At 39.5% G+C, this 14,218-nt stretch overlaps 1 protein-coding gene across 3 annotated transcripts in view; it reads left to right on the top strand.

The window, feature by feature from the left end:
• The window catches only part of LOC128697058 (endoribonuclease Dicer-like), a 72,790-nt gene that overhangs the window by 45,242 nt on the left and 13,330 nt on the right, over positions 1–14,218 (top strand). For 2 of the 3 annotated variants that reach the window (XM_070095323.1, XM_070095325.1), the window contains 2 exons: positions 5,919–6,002; positions 9,720–9,899. In XM_070095323.1, the coding sequence (XP_069951424.1) occupies positions 5,919–6,002; positions 9,720–9,899 (264 nt within the window). The remainder of the gene's footprint in view (positions 1–5,918; positions 6,003–9,719; positions 9,900–14,218) is intronic. The other variant, XM_070095324.1, reaches the window with a different exon arrangement.

The raw sequence follows: 14,218 nt of genomic DNA, 5'->3' as shown, positions 1-14,218 counted from the left end.
CTTGAGGTGTCAAGTCCTTTTCTGGGGTTACTTCCCCTCTTCTTTTAATGCCACTAGGACCAGCTTCAGAGTCACTGGACTTCTGTCGCACAACATATCTGTCCATAGTGGCCTGTACCTCTCGTTCCTTTATGACTTTCCTAAAGTGTTTCACAACAGTGTCAGTGTAATAGTCACCAGCACGGCTTGCAATAGCTGTGTTAGGGTGATTGTCATCAAAAAAGGTTTGCACTTTAAGCCACATTCCACACATTTCCTTAATCTTTGAAGTAGGCAACTTCTTCAATTTCTCTCTCCCCTCTTCCGAACCAGTTTCCTCAGGTCTGGCCTCTTGCTGTTGAAGTTGATCTAGCAGCTCATCAGTGGTTAGTTCTTCATTGTCCTCCTCCACCAACTCTTCCAAATCATCCCCACTAACCTCCAACCCCAAGGACTTTCCCAATGCCACAATGGATTCCTCAACTGGCATAGGATTCCCAGGGTTAGCCTCAAACCCTTCAAAATCCCTTTGGTCTACACATTCTGGCCACAGTTTCTTCCAAGCAGAGTTCAAGGTCCTCTTAGTCACTCCCTCCCAAGCCTTACCTATAAGGTTTACACAATTGAAGATATTAAAGTGATCTCTCCAAAACTCTCTTAGAGTCAATTGAGTTTCTGAGGTCACTACAAAGCACCTTTCAAACAGAGCTTTTGTGTACAGTTTTTTGAAGTTTGCAATAACGTGCTGGCCCATGGGCTGCAGGAGAGGAGTGGTATTAGGAGGCAAAAACTTCACCTTAATGAAGCTCATGTCCCCATAAAGTTGCTCTGCCACGTCTGTAGGATGACCAGGGGCATTGTCTAACACCAGGAGGCACTTAAGGTCTAATTTCTTTTCAGTTAGGTAATCTTTCACATTGGGGGCAAATGCTTGGTGTAACCAGTCATAGAAAAAGTCCCTAGTGACCCATGCCTTACTGTTTGCCCTCCACAGCACACACAAATTAGCCTTGAGGATATTCTTTTGCCTGAACGCTCTGGGAGTTTCTGAGTGATACACTAATAAAGGCTTCACTTTGCTAGTGCATTGGAACACATCAACAGAGTAAGCCTGTCTTTCATAGGCTTATGTCCTGGGAGTGCCTTTTCCTCCTGAGTAATGTAGGTCCTGCTTGGCATTTTCTTCCAAAACAGGCCTGTTTCATCACAATTAAACACTTGTTCAGGTTTCAGTCCTTCACTGTCTATGTACTCCTTGAATTCCTGCACATATTTTTCAGCTGCTTTGTGGTCCGAACTGGCAGCCTCACCATGCCTTATCACACTATGTATGCCACTACACTTCTTAAATCTCTCAAACCAACCTTTGCTGGCCTTAAATTCACTCACATCATCACTAGTTGCAGGCATTTTTTTAATTAAATCCTCATGCAACTTCCTAGCCTTTTCACTTATGATCACTTGAGAGATGCTATCTCCTGCTATCTGTTTTTCATTTATCCATACCAATAAGAGTCTCTCAACATCTTCCATCACTTGTGATCTCTGTTTCAAAAACACAGTTGAACCTTTGACAAGAGCAGCTTCCTTGATTGCCGTTTTGTTGGACACAATAGTAGCGATGGTTGATTGGGGTTTACTGTACAACCTGGCCAGCTCGGAGACACGCACTCCACTTTCATACTTAGCAGTGATCTCTTTCTTCATCTCTATAGTAATTCTCACCCTTATTTCTGTAGTGTTGGCACTAGAAGCTTTCTTGGGGCCCATGGTCACTTATTTTGCAGATAAAATCACCAAAAACACTGTAATAATACGAAATGTTCCGATTGTATGCTTGGATGTTACCGCGGAGGCTGGCTGGTAAACAATGCCACCGGCGGAACATGTGAGGGTGGCTCAGGCCGCACATTAGACGCGTCTTGGACGAATAGCATTGAGCGGGTTTTTTAGCGGTATGCAAGGCAAAATCTTAGCGATAAAATGTATCGGTATGCGGATTTAACGTTATGTGATGCCTACGGTATGCGGGGGTCCACTGTACCTCCCTGGGCGGTTGCTGTCTACGAACCTACTACTTATATTTCGTATTACATGCTATACTTTTATCATCATTCAACACTTTTACCTCACACACATAATCACTGTTTTTGCAGAGGTGCTCAGAATACAAAAGTTTAGAAGTATATACGTATAAAGATACACAACATATCCCTCCAAACTGCCAATATCCCAAAGCCCTCCTTTAGAGTGCAGGCATTGTACTTCCCATTTCCAGGACTCTAAGTCCAGCTATATAAAATAACCAGTTTCCCTGAATCCCTTCACTAAATATTGCCCTGCTCACACTCCAACAGCTCGTCAGGTCCCAAATATCATTCGTCTCCAGTCATTCCTATCTAACACGCTCACGCACGCTTGCTGGAAGTCCAAGCCCCTCGCCCACAAAAACCTCCTTTACCCCCTCCCTCCAACCTTTTTGAGGATGACCCCTACCCTGCCTTCCTTCCCCTACAGATTTATATGCTCTCCATGTCATTCTACTTTGACCCATTCTCTCTAAATGACCAAACCACCTCAATAACCCCTCTTCAGCCCTCTGACTAATACTTTTATTAACTCCACACCTTCTCCTAATTTCCACACTCCAAATTTTCTGCATAATATTTACACCACGCATTGCCCTTAGACAGGACATCTCCACTGCCTCCAACCGCCTCCTCGCTGCAGCATTTACAACCCAAGCCTCACACTCATATAAGAGTGTTGGTACTGCTGTACTCTAATACATTACCTTCTTTGCCTCCATAGATAACATTTTTTGTCTCCACATATACCTCAATGCACCACTCACCTTTTTTCCTTCATCAATTCTATGATTAACCTCATCCTTCATAAATCCATCCGCTGACACGTCAACTCCCAAATACAGTGGACCCTCGACCAGTGATGTTAATCCGTTCCTGAGAGCTCATCGTTAATCGAAATTATCATTAGTCGAGTTAATTTTCCCCATAAGAAATAATGGAAATCAAATTAATCCATGCAAGACACCCAAAAGTATTGAAAGAATTTTTTTTTACCACATGAAATATTAATTTTAATACACACAAACTGAAGAAGACATGCACAGTTACATGACACTTACCTTTATTGAAGATCTGGTGATGATTGATGGGATGGGAGGAGGGGAGAGCATTGATGGTGTTAGTGTTTAGAAGGGGAATCCCCTTCCATTAGGACTTGAGGTGGCAAGTCCTTTTTCAGGGTTACTTCCCTTCTTCTTTTAATGCCACTAGGACCAGCTTGAGAGTCACTGGACCTCTGTCGCACAACATATCTGTCCATAGAGGTCTGTACCTCCCGCTCCTGTATGACATTCCTAAAGTGTTTCACAACATTGTCAGTGTCACAATTAAACACTTGTTCAGGTTTCAATTCTTCACTGTCTATGTACTCCTTGAATTCCTGCACATATTTTTCAGCTGCTTTTTGGTCCAAACTGGCAGCCTCACCATGCCTTATCACGCTATGTATGCCACTACGATTCTTAAATCTCTCAAACCAACCTTTGCTGGCCTTAAATTCACTCACATCACCACTAGTTGCTGGCATTTTTCTAATTAAATCCTCATGCAACTTCCTAGCCTTTTCACATATGATCGCTTGAGAGACGCTATCTCCTACTACAGTGGACCCCCGCATAACGATCACCTCCAAATGCGACCAATTATGTAAGTGTATTTATGTAAGTGCGTTTGTACGTGTATGTTTGGGGGTCTGAAATTGACTAATCTACTTCACAATATTCCTTATGGGAAAAAATTCGGTCAGTACTGGCACCTGAACATACTACTGGAATGAAAAAAGTTCGTTAACCGGGGGTCCACTGTATCTGTTTTTCGTTTATCCACACCAATAACAGTCTCTCAACATCTTCTATCACTTGCGATCTCAGTTTCGAAAACATAGTTGCACCTTTGGCAAGAACAGCTTCCTTGATTGCCGTTTTCTTGGCCACAATAGTAGCAATAGTTGATTGGGGTTTTGTGTACAACCTGGCCAGCTCGGAGACACGCACTCCACTTTCATACTTAGCAGTGATCTCTTTCTTCATATCCATAGTAATTCTCACCCTTTTTGCTGTAGGGTTGGCACTAGAAGCTTTCTTGGGGCCCATGGTGACTTATTTTGCAGGTGCAATCACTAAAAAGGCTGTGATAATATGAAATGTTCCAATTGTATGCTTGGAAGCGACCGCGGTGGCTGGCTGGCTTGTAAACACTGGCCAGAAGTGGACGCGTCTCAGACGGGACGAATAGTGTTGGTCGAGTTTTTTAGCGCTAGTCGAGGCAAAATTTTTGCGTTAAAATGTATCGCTGGTCGGATTTATCGTTAATCGATGCCATCGTTGGTCAATGGTCCACTGTATCTGAAAACATTCACGTCTTCCATACTCCTCCTCCTCAATTTGATATCCAATTTTTCTTTAAATCATTTGATACCCTCATCACCTTACTCTTTTCTATGTTCACTTTCAGCTTTCTACCTTTACACACACTCCCAAATTTGTCCACTAACCTTTGCAATTTTTCTTTAGAATTTCCCATAAGCACAGTATCATCACAAAAAGTAGCTGTGTCACTTTCCATTTAATCCCATCCCTCTCCCGAACACCCTAGCATTTACTTCTTTTACAACCCCATCTATAAATATATTGAACAACCATGGTGACATTACACATCCCTGTCTAAGACCTACTTTTACCGGGAAGTAGTCTCCCTCTCTTCTACACACCCTAACCTGAGCCTCACTATCCTCATGAAAACTCTTTACAGCATTTAGTAACCTACCACCTATTCCATATACTTGCAACATCTGCCACATTGCTCCCCTATCCACTCTATCATATGCCTTTTCTAAACCCATAAATACCTTTATCTAAATACTGTTCACATATATGCTTCAATGTAAACACTTGATCTACACATCCCCTACCCACTCTAAAACCTTGCTCATCCACAATTCTACAATTATCTGTACTATACACATTTCAGTCATGTATGTGAAAACCTTCACAGAAAGGAGGAGCTTTATAAGAGAGTTTACTGCAATTTTCTCTTCTTCCTTCGAGCAGGATGTCTTAATGATGGGAAAGAGCTCTTAATCCAAGGAAAAGAAGCTGCCACCTTCTTTGATACAGCCTAAGGACCTTGATTCTGCATGGCCTTTGTACAAAAACACTTCAAAAGCACTACAAGAACACTACAAAATACCACAAAAAGTACTTACCATGAATAATGCAGTGCTGTATGATCCTTTTGGGTTTAGCATTTACTTTTGATTATAATTATTATCTTCTTTCAACAAACTGGCTGTATCTTACCGAGATAGGGTGGCCCAAAATGAAAAACAAAGTTTCTCTTATTAACTTTAGTAATGTATACAGGAGAAGGGGTTACTAGCCCCTTGCTCTTGGCAGTTCAGTCTCTCCTTATGACATGCATGACTTATGGAGGAAGAATTCTGTTTCACTTCCCCATGGAGATAAGAGGAAATAAACAAGAACAAGAATAGTAAGAAAATAGAAGAAAACCAGAGGGGTGTGTATAAATATGCTTGTACACCCAAGTGTAGTGTGACCTAAGTGTAAGTAGAAGTAGGAAGACTTACCTGCAATCTTGCATGTTTGAGACATAAAAAAGACACCAGCAATCCTACCATCATGTAAAACAATTACAGGTTTCCGTTTTACACTCACTTGGCAGGACAGTAGTACCTCCCTTGGCGGTTGCTGTCTACCAACCCACCACCACAGGATGGTAGTAACTCCCAAGGCAGTTGCTGTCTACCAACCTTCTACCTAAATATAAAAATTATCTTGACTAAATAATCATTAAAGGAATAATAACAATGATGGTACTTATTTTCCCTTACAGGATGTGGACATTCCTAAAGCGCTTGGTGATCTTGTGGAGTCCATCGTTGGTGCTGTATATCTTGACAGCGGCAGGTCTCTGCAGGTTAGTGGTATCTGCTGTTATCTTGTCAGTGGCAGGTCTCTGCAGGTTAGTGGTGTGTGCTGTCATCTTGACAGTGGCAGGTCTCTGCAGGTTAGTGATGTCTGCTGTTATCTTGACAGTGGCAGGTCTCTGCAGGTTAGTGGTGTGTGCTGTCATCTTGACACTGGCAAGTCTCTGCAGGTTAGTGGTGTCTGCTGTTATCTTGATAGTAGCAGGTCTCTACAGGTTAGTGTCTTCTGTTATCTTGACAGGGGCAGGTCTCTGCAGGTTAGTGTCTGCTGTTATCTTGACAGTGGCAGATCTTTCCATGTTAATAATAATAATAATAATTTAGGGATGTGCAAAGGTTTCAGTATTGGTATGTGTATCAGCATTAGTGGAAAAAAATGGCTGATACTTTTAAAATATTAATAGTGATGTAGTTAACACTGCCTCACTATTGGGAGAATTACACATAAGCACACATGCATACATGCATGAAATCACATATTTCTGCTACTTTGAGGTCAATTTCAAGCTACTTCCGGTTCTGAAACCAATGAAAATCATCTCTCAGTAGCATGTCTTCTATTGTATCATATGATACTAAGAAACCACCAATAAAATAAAAAAATCTGAGAAAACACATCAAGTCGCTGTTTTAAACCATACATATGGTCACAGTTTTGTTTTCTCCATCATGCGCCACATGGGGCATGATGGAGGGAAGGCGGGGTACATGTCGGGTTAAGGGTCAGCCTAGGAAAGGTTGGAGGAAGGGGGTAAAGGAGGTTTTGTGTGCAAGGGGCTTGGACTTCCAGCAAGCATGTGTGAGTGTGTTAGGTAGAAACAAATGGAGACAAATGGTTTCTAGGACTTGACATACTGTTGGAGTGTGAGCAGGGTAACATTTAACATTTATGAAGGGATTCAGGGAAACTGGCAGGCCGGACTTAAGTCCTGGAAATGGGAAGTACAGTGCCTGCACTCTGAAGGAGGGGTGTTAATGTTGCAGTTTTATTACTGTAATGTAAGTGTGCCTCTGGCAAGACAGTGATGGAGTGAATGATGATGAAAATTTTTCTTTTTCGGGCCACCCTGCCTTGGTGGGAGACGGCCGATGTGTTAATAAAAAAAAAAATTCTAATGGGCTAATGAAAGTAACTTGATATTCAGTGTTGGCATACTTCACTTGCCTAAATTTGTGAAAAATTAATTCAAAACAAGCACTGAATACAAAATACAGGTAGACCACACTAAAAATAAAAACAGATAAAAATGTTACTACTAATAATATCAGAGATGTCATTTAGAGAATGCAGAAAGTTTAACACTATTACTCGAGTGTCAAGTAAAGGAGAGGCTGGAGGTAGCTTGAGAGCAATGTATTGTGTGAATATTTTGCAAAGAATTCAGAGTGTAGAAATTAGAAGATGGAGTGAGGGTTAACTAAGGTATAATCCAGAGGCTGAGGCGAGAAGTGTTGAGGTGGTTTTGCAGTCACTGGTCAATATAATACTGTGAAAATTAATCTTTAATAAAAAAGCATTTATCTTTGGGAAAGGGCTTTAATAATCCCTTTAGCCCCCATGACTCTGCCACTGATTAATTGTCCCTTTTTCATAGCATATTAGCAAGGTATGTCTATCTGCACACCATGCATAATGCAGCTATGACTCAACCCCTACAACCACAGATAGGTGAGTACAGCAGGTTAGGTTTCAGACCACCACTGTAAAGTGAACATCACCTTAAAGCAAATCACTTGCCAGTGTGTAGAAAAATCTGGTTGGCTGATGTGCGTGTCACCGTTGTTAATAATAAACATGAATATAACTGAAAAGCACCGTATTAGTGAGGTATACTTGTACAAGAGTACTTGTATGCTCTTCAGATCCTTGGGAATCTTGTTTTTCTGTAGTGTATAAATTAAACAATTACTACACACCAGTTACTGTATACAAAACTGTATCTGTTTCCAGCATCTCTGTCTTAATAACATCCATTCCCACTGTTTCACCCACTTTCAGTTTACGCACTGCCTTACCATTTCCTTATTACTCTCCTCTAGGGCTCTTCCTTGGTCCTAACAGAGCTTATTCCTCCCTGCCAAAGATATCAAATCACAGCCTTCATTTCATAATCTATGTTTAACAACTTGGTATATTCCCTCCATCTTGCTGTTACTTCTACCTCCCTGTTTAAATTTTGCCACATTCACTCTTATCTTCCATTTTCTTATATTCTAAGTGAAAGATAAAATTTGAAATATAATCATTGGTTAGCTCATCTAGTCAAATGTTACAGTAAAATTATTTTAGAGAATTTAATATGCCCAAAATGCTTTGCATATCAAGGGGCTTAAGTAGTAATATATGCCACTTGCCCTAATTGTATAATATACTCTACCACTTAATAGAAATAAAGTTTGATTTCTTTTTATATCATGTTAAATGCAATATGGTAAGCTCTCTAATGAAGATCTTGTATATCGTGGAATTTTTGTCATATATGCCCCCTTGTGGGTTTAGTGTTTAGTTTTGACAATACTAATAATACAGTGGACCCCCGGTTTTTGGCCGGTGCAGAAATCATACAATTCAGATTTCGAGCACTTTTTTTGGCGAAATTTTCCCCTGGGTTTTGTACATCCCCTTGGAAATCTATACGCCTGTGCCACTCATACGTTTGTGACTCACTCTTAGGCACATTAAATGTCTTATTTTAGGTTAATATAGACATTTTCATTAATCCATCTATGATATTTTCTTCAAAATTATGTAAGAAACACATTACATAGCACATAAACATGCCTTTGTTACTAATTCACTCAGAGTGTCCCTTTAGTCTTAATGCCATAGTAATACTAATAGTACATAATAATAATCACTCTTGGGCACATTAAATGTCTTATTTTACATTAATATAGATATTTTCATTAATCCATCTATGATATTTTTTTCAGAATTATGTAAGAAACACATTACATAGCATACAAACATGCAATGTTTATATGCGGTGGAGGGTAAACATTACGTTTTCTCTGGTCCAGCATTAGAGAAAACTGTATCTGCGTTGGCCCATTAACCGCCCTCAGTACATAAGCTTTTGTTTACAATTCTCAGCCCGAATTATTCATTACTTCTCCCTTTGCTCATGATGCCATCTAAAGGTAGTTGTTAGAAACGATTAAACTCGGTGAACATGATTTGTCAGTGGTAATAATATGGCTGTAGGCCGCATTGTATGTAGCCGGTAAGTATACACTAGGATGTAGTCCGCCTGGGATTACAAATAAATACTACTCACCAACAAGAGTCTTCAATAAAAGTATGTAATGTTCATTTATCTTTAAAATTAGTCATTTATATTTATTTCTCATTATTTTCTGTATGTAAAACTATAGTTATTCTCTATAAATTGTATTTATGTTAATATTTTTGGGTGTCTTAAATGGATTAATTGGATTTACATTATTTCTTATGGGAAATATTACTTCAGTTTTCGGCCATTTCGGCCAACCTTCTGGAACGGATTAATTACGAAAATCAGGGGTCTACTGTATTAATATAATAAATGTAATTGTAAAGATTGATAGCACTTTGAAAGGACTTCGTAATGCAGCTATTCAGTTTTTGGATAAGGTTTTCCTTTGTATTTACAAAAAAAATCATCACATAGGGGAGGTTTATGAGAGGTTATTGTATGTAGTGTATGTTTTATATTATTTTTCCTCAGGAAACCTGGGAAGTAATAAAGGTAATGATGGGAGATATGTTAAATAAACACCTGACAGACATTCCCGTCAACTGTGTCAGAGAACTCTATGAGTTGGTCAATGAGAAGGTCCCGGGAGGAGTCACGTTTGAGAAGGTTCCTCGTCTTGAGAATGATGATGAAGCAAAATATCATGTGAAGGTAGGTGGACACTAGGTTATATAAACAAAGCTATGTACCTTGTGAAGGTAAGAAGACGGTGGGTTTTATATATACATGTAGATATATATGTATATGTATTTTTTTTTTTTTTTTTCAACAAGTCGGCCGTTTCCCACCGAGGCAGGGTGACCCAAAAAAAAGAAAGAAAATCCCCAAAAAGAAAATACTTTCATCATCATTCAACACTTTCACCACACTCGCACATTATCACTGTTTTTGCAGAGGTGCTCAGAATACAACAGTCCAGAAGCATACACATATAAAGACACACAGCATATCCCTCCAAACTGCCAATATCCCAAACCCCTCCTTTAAAGTGCAGGCATTGTACTTCCCATTTCCAGGACTCAAGTCCGACTATATGAAATTAACCGGTTTCCCTGAATCCCTTCACTAAATATTACCCTGCTCACACTCCAACAGATCGTCAGGTCCCAAGTACCATTCGTCTCCATTCACTCCTATCTAACACGCTCACGCACGCTTGCTGGAAGTCCAAGCCCCTCGCCCACAAAACCTCCTTTACCCCCTCTCTCCAACCCTTTCGAGGACGACCCCTACCCCGCCTTCCTTCCCCTATAGATTTATATACTTTCCATGTCATTCTACTTTGATCCATTCTCTCTAAATGACCAAACCACCTCAACAACCCCTCTTCTGCCCTCTGACTAATACTTTTATTAACTCCACACCTTCTCCTAATTTCCACACTCCGAATTTTCTGCATAATATTTACACCACACATTGCCCTTAACCCTTTCAGGGTCCAAGGCCCAAATCTGGAGTCACGCACCAGTGTCCAAGAATTTTAAAAAAAAAAAATTGTTATTTTTTCTTATGAAATCGTAGAGAATCTTTTTGTGAAGGTAATAAAACAAAAAGTACGAAATTTGGTGGAAAATTGACGAAATTATGCTCTCGCGAATTTTGATGTGTCAGCGATATTTACGAATCGGCGATTTTGCCGACTTTGACTCCCATTTTAGGCCAATTACATTATTCCAATCAACCAAATTCTTAGCTATTTCACTAGTATTACTTCTATTCTATCGATTGAGCACAAGAAATCGCCAAGTCAACTGTTTCAACTACAAAATAAAGTGATCGGAAATTGTTAATTTGGCCAATTTAACACAAAGTTCAAAATATTCCAATTTCAAAATAGGGTCCAGAATGAACAATGTAGGCATTCCTGGCACTAAACTAACATTTCCTCTGTTCATTAGTTATGTTTTGAGGCTTTACAAATAAATTCCATTTTGATTTTTTATTCACATAATGAATTTTTATTCACACCAAAAAATAGAAGATTTACTGTTATGCAATACTGTAATAATTGTATAAATATCATCACCATATTTGTGAATGTATATTAGACCCACCAACTGACGTGTATTAGACGTGTGAGGTCGTTTGTTTACTCTTGAATATCGGCAAAAATTTAACATTTCCGCTACTTTGAGCTCAGTTTCAAGCCATTTCCAGTGCTAAACCAATCAAAATCATCTCTATTTCTGTAATATGTCTTCCATTCTATCAAATGAGACCAAGAAATCGCAAATACAACTATAAAAAACATACGAAAAAACACTGCAAAGTTGCTGTTTTAATCGAAAAATCATGATTTCATTTTTTTTCTCTCATTATACACAGTGTGCTGCAGGATCTGTTTTATGTGGTGCACACATACCACATAGATGTATTCTCTCATATCTAGGCCCAAATGTACCACTCACAGTTTATCAGAGTGAGCTGAGCTCATGGCGTAGATCTACGGTTTGGACCCTGAACGTAAAGCCGTAGATCTACGGGACGGACCCTGAAAGGGTTAAACAGGACATCTCCACTGCCTCCAACCGTCTCCTCGCTGCTGCATTTACCATCCAAGCTTCACACCCATATAGGAGTGTTGGTACTACTATACTTTCATACATTCCCTTCTTTGCCTCCATAGATAACGTTTTTTGACTCCACATATACCTCAATGCACCACTCACCTTTTTTCCCTCATCAATTCTATGATTAACCTCATCCTTCATAAATCCATCCGCCGACACGTCAACTCCCAAGTATCTGAAAACATTCACTTCTTCCATACTCCTCCTTCCCAATTTGATATCCAATTTTTCTTTATCTAAATCATTTGACACCCTCATCACCTTACTCTTTTCTATGTTCACTTTCAACTTTCTACCTTTACACACATTCTCAAACTCATCCACTAACCTTTGCAGTTTTTCTTTAGAATCTCCCATAAGCACAGTATCATCAGCAAAAAGTAACTGTGTCAATTCCCATTTTGAAATTGATTCCCCATAATTTAATCCCACCCCTCTCCCGAACACCCTAGCATTTACTTCTTTTACAACCCCATCTATAAATATATTAAACAACCATGGTGACATTACACATCCCTGTCTAAGACCTACTTTTACCGGGAAGTATTCTCCCTCTCTTCTACACACCCTAACCTGAGCCTCGCTATCCTCATAAAAGCTCTTTACAGCATTTAGTAACTTACCACCTATTCCATAAACTTGCAACATCTGCCACATTGCTCCTCTATCCACTCTATCATATGCCTTTTCTAAATCCATAAATGCAATAAAAACTTCCCTACCTTTATCTAAATACTGTTCACATATATGCTTCAATGTAAACACTTGATCTACACATCCCCTACCCACTCTGAAGCCTCCTTGCTCATCCGCAATTCTACATTCTGTCTTACCTCTAATTCTTTCAATTATAACCCTACCGTATACTTTTCCTGGTATACTCAGTAAACTTATTCCTCTATAATTTTTACAATCTCTTTTGTCCCCTTTCCCTTTATATAAAGGGACTATACATGCTCTCCGCCAATCCCTAGGTACCTTCCCCTCTTTCATACATTTATTAAACAAAAGTACCAACCATTCCAACACTATATCCCCCCTTGCTTTTAACATTTCTGTCATGATCCCATCAGTTCCAGCTGCTTTACCCCTTTTCATTCTACGTAATGCCTCACGTACCTCCACCACACTTACATTCTGCTCTTCTTCACTCCTAAAAGATGGTATACCTCCCTGGCCAGTGCATGAAATTACCGCCTCCCTTTCTTCCTCAACATTTAAAAGTTCCTCAAAATATTCTCGCCATCTACCTAATACATCCCTCTCCCCATCTACTAACTCCCCTACTCTGTTTTTAACGGACAAATCCATACTTTCCCTAGGCTTTCTTAACTTGTTTAACTCACTCCAAAATTTTTTCTTATTTTCATTAAAATTTCTTGACAGTGCCTCTCCCACTCTTTCATCTGCTCTCCTTTTGCACTCTCTCACCACTCTCTTCACCTTTCTTTTACTCTCCATATACTCTGCTCTTCTTAAAACACTTCTGCTTTGTAAAAACCTCTCGTAAGCTACCTTTTTCTCTTTTATCACACCCTTTACTTCATCATTCCACCAATCACTCCTCTTTCCTCCTGCCCCCACCCTCCTATAACCACAAACTTCTGCCCCACATTCTAATACTGCATTTTTAAAACTATTCCAACCCTCTTCAACCCCCCCACTACTCATCTTTGCACTAGCCCACCTTTCTGCCAATAGTCGCTTATATCTCGCCCGAACTTCCTCCTCCCTTAGTTTATACACTTTCACCTCCCTCTTACTTGTTGTTGCCACCTTCCTCTTTTCCCATCTACCTCTTACTCTAACTGTAGCTACAATTAAATAATGATCTGATATATCAGTTGCCCCTCTATAAACATGTACATCCTGGAGCCTACCCATCAACCTTTTATCCACCAATACATAATCTAACAAACTACTTTCATTACGTGCTACATCATACCTTGTATATTTATTTATCCTCTTTTTCATAAAATATGTATTACTTATTACCAAATTTCTTTCTTCACATAGCTCAATTAAAGGCTCCCCATTTACATTTACCCCTGGCACCCCAAATTTACCTACTACTCCCTCCATAACATTTTTACCCACTTTAGCATTGAAATCCCCAACCACCATTACTCTCACACTTGATTCAAAACTCCCCACGCATTCACTCAACATTTCCCAAATCTCTCTCTCTCCTCTACACTTCTCTCTTCTCCAGATGCATACACGCTTACTATAACCCACTTTTCACATCCAATCTTTATTTTACTCCACATAATCCTTGAACTTATGCATTTGTAGTCCCTCTTTTCCTGCCATAGCTTATCCTTCAACATTATTGCTACTCCTTCCGAGTAAAAAAAAAAAAAAAAAAAAAAAAAAAAAAAAAAAATATATATATATATA

This window comes from Cherax quadricarinatus, chromosome 49, assembly GCF_038502225.1.
Source record: "Cherax quadricarinatus isolate ZL_2023a chromosome 49, ASM3850222v1, whole genome shotgun sequence".
NCBI lineage: Eukaryota > Metazoa > Arthropoda > Malacostraca > Decapoda > Parastacidae > Cherax > Cherax quadricarinatus.
The sequence above is the reverse complement of the archived record's forward strand: the minus strand, read 5'-3'. Positions and strand labels throughout refer to the sequence as shown.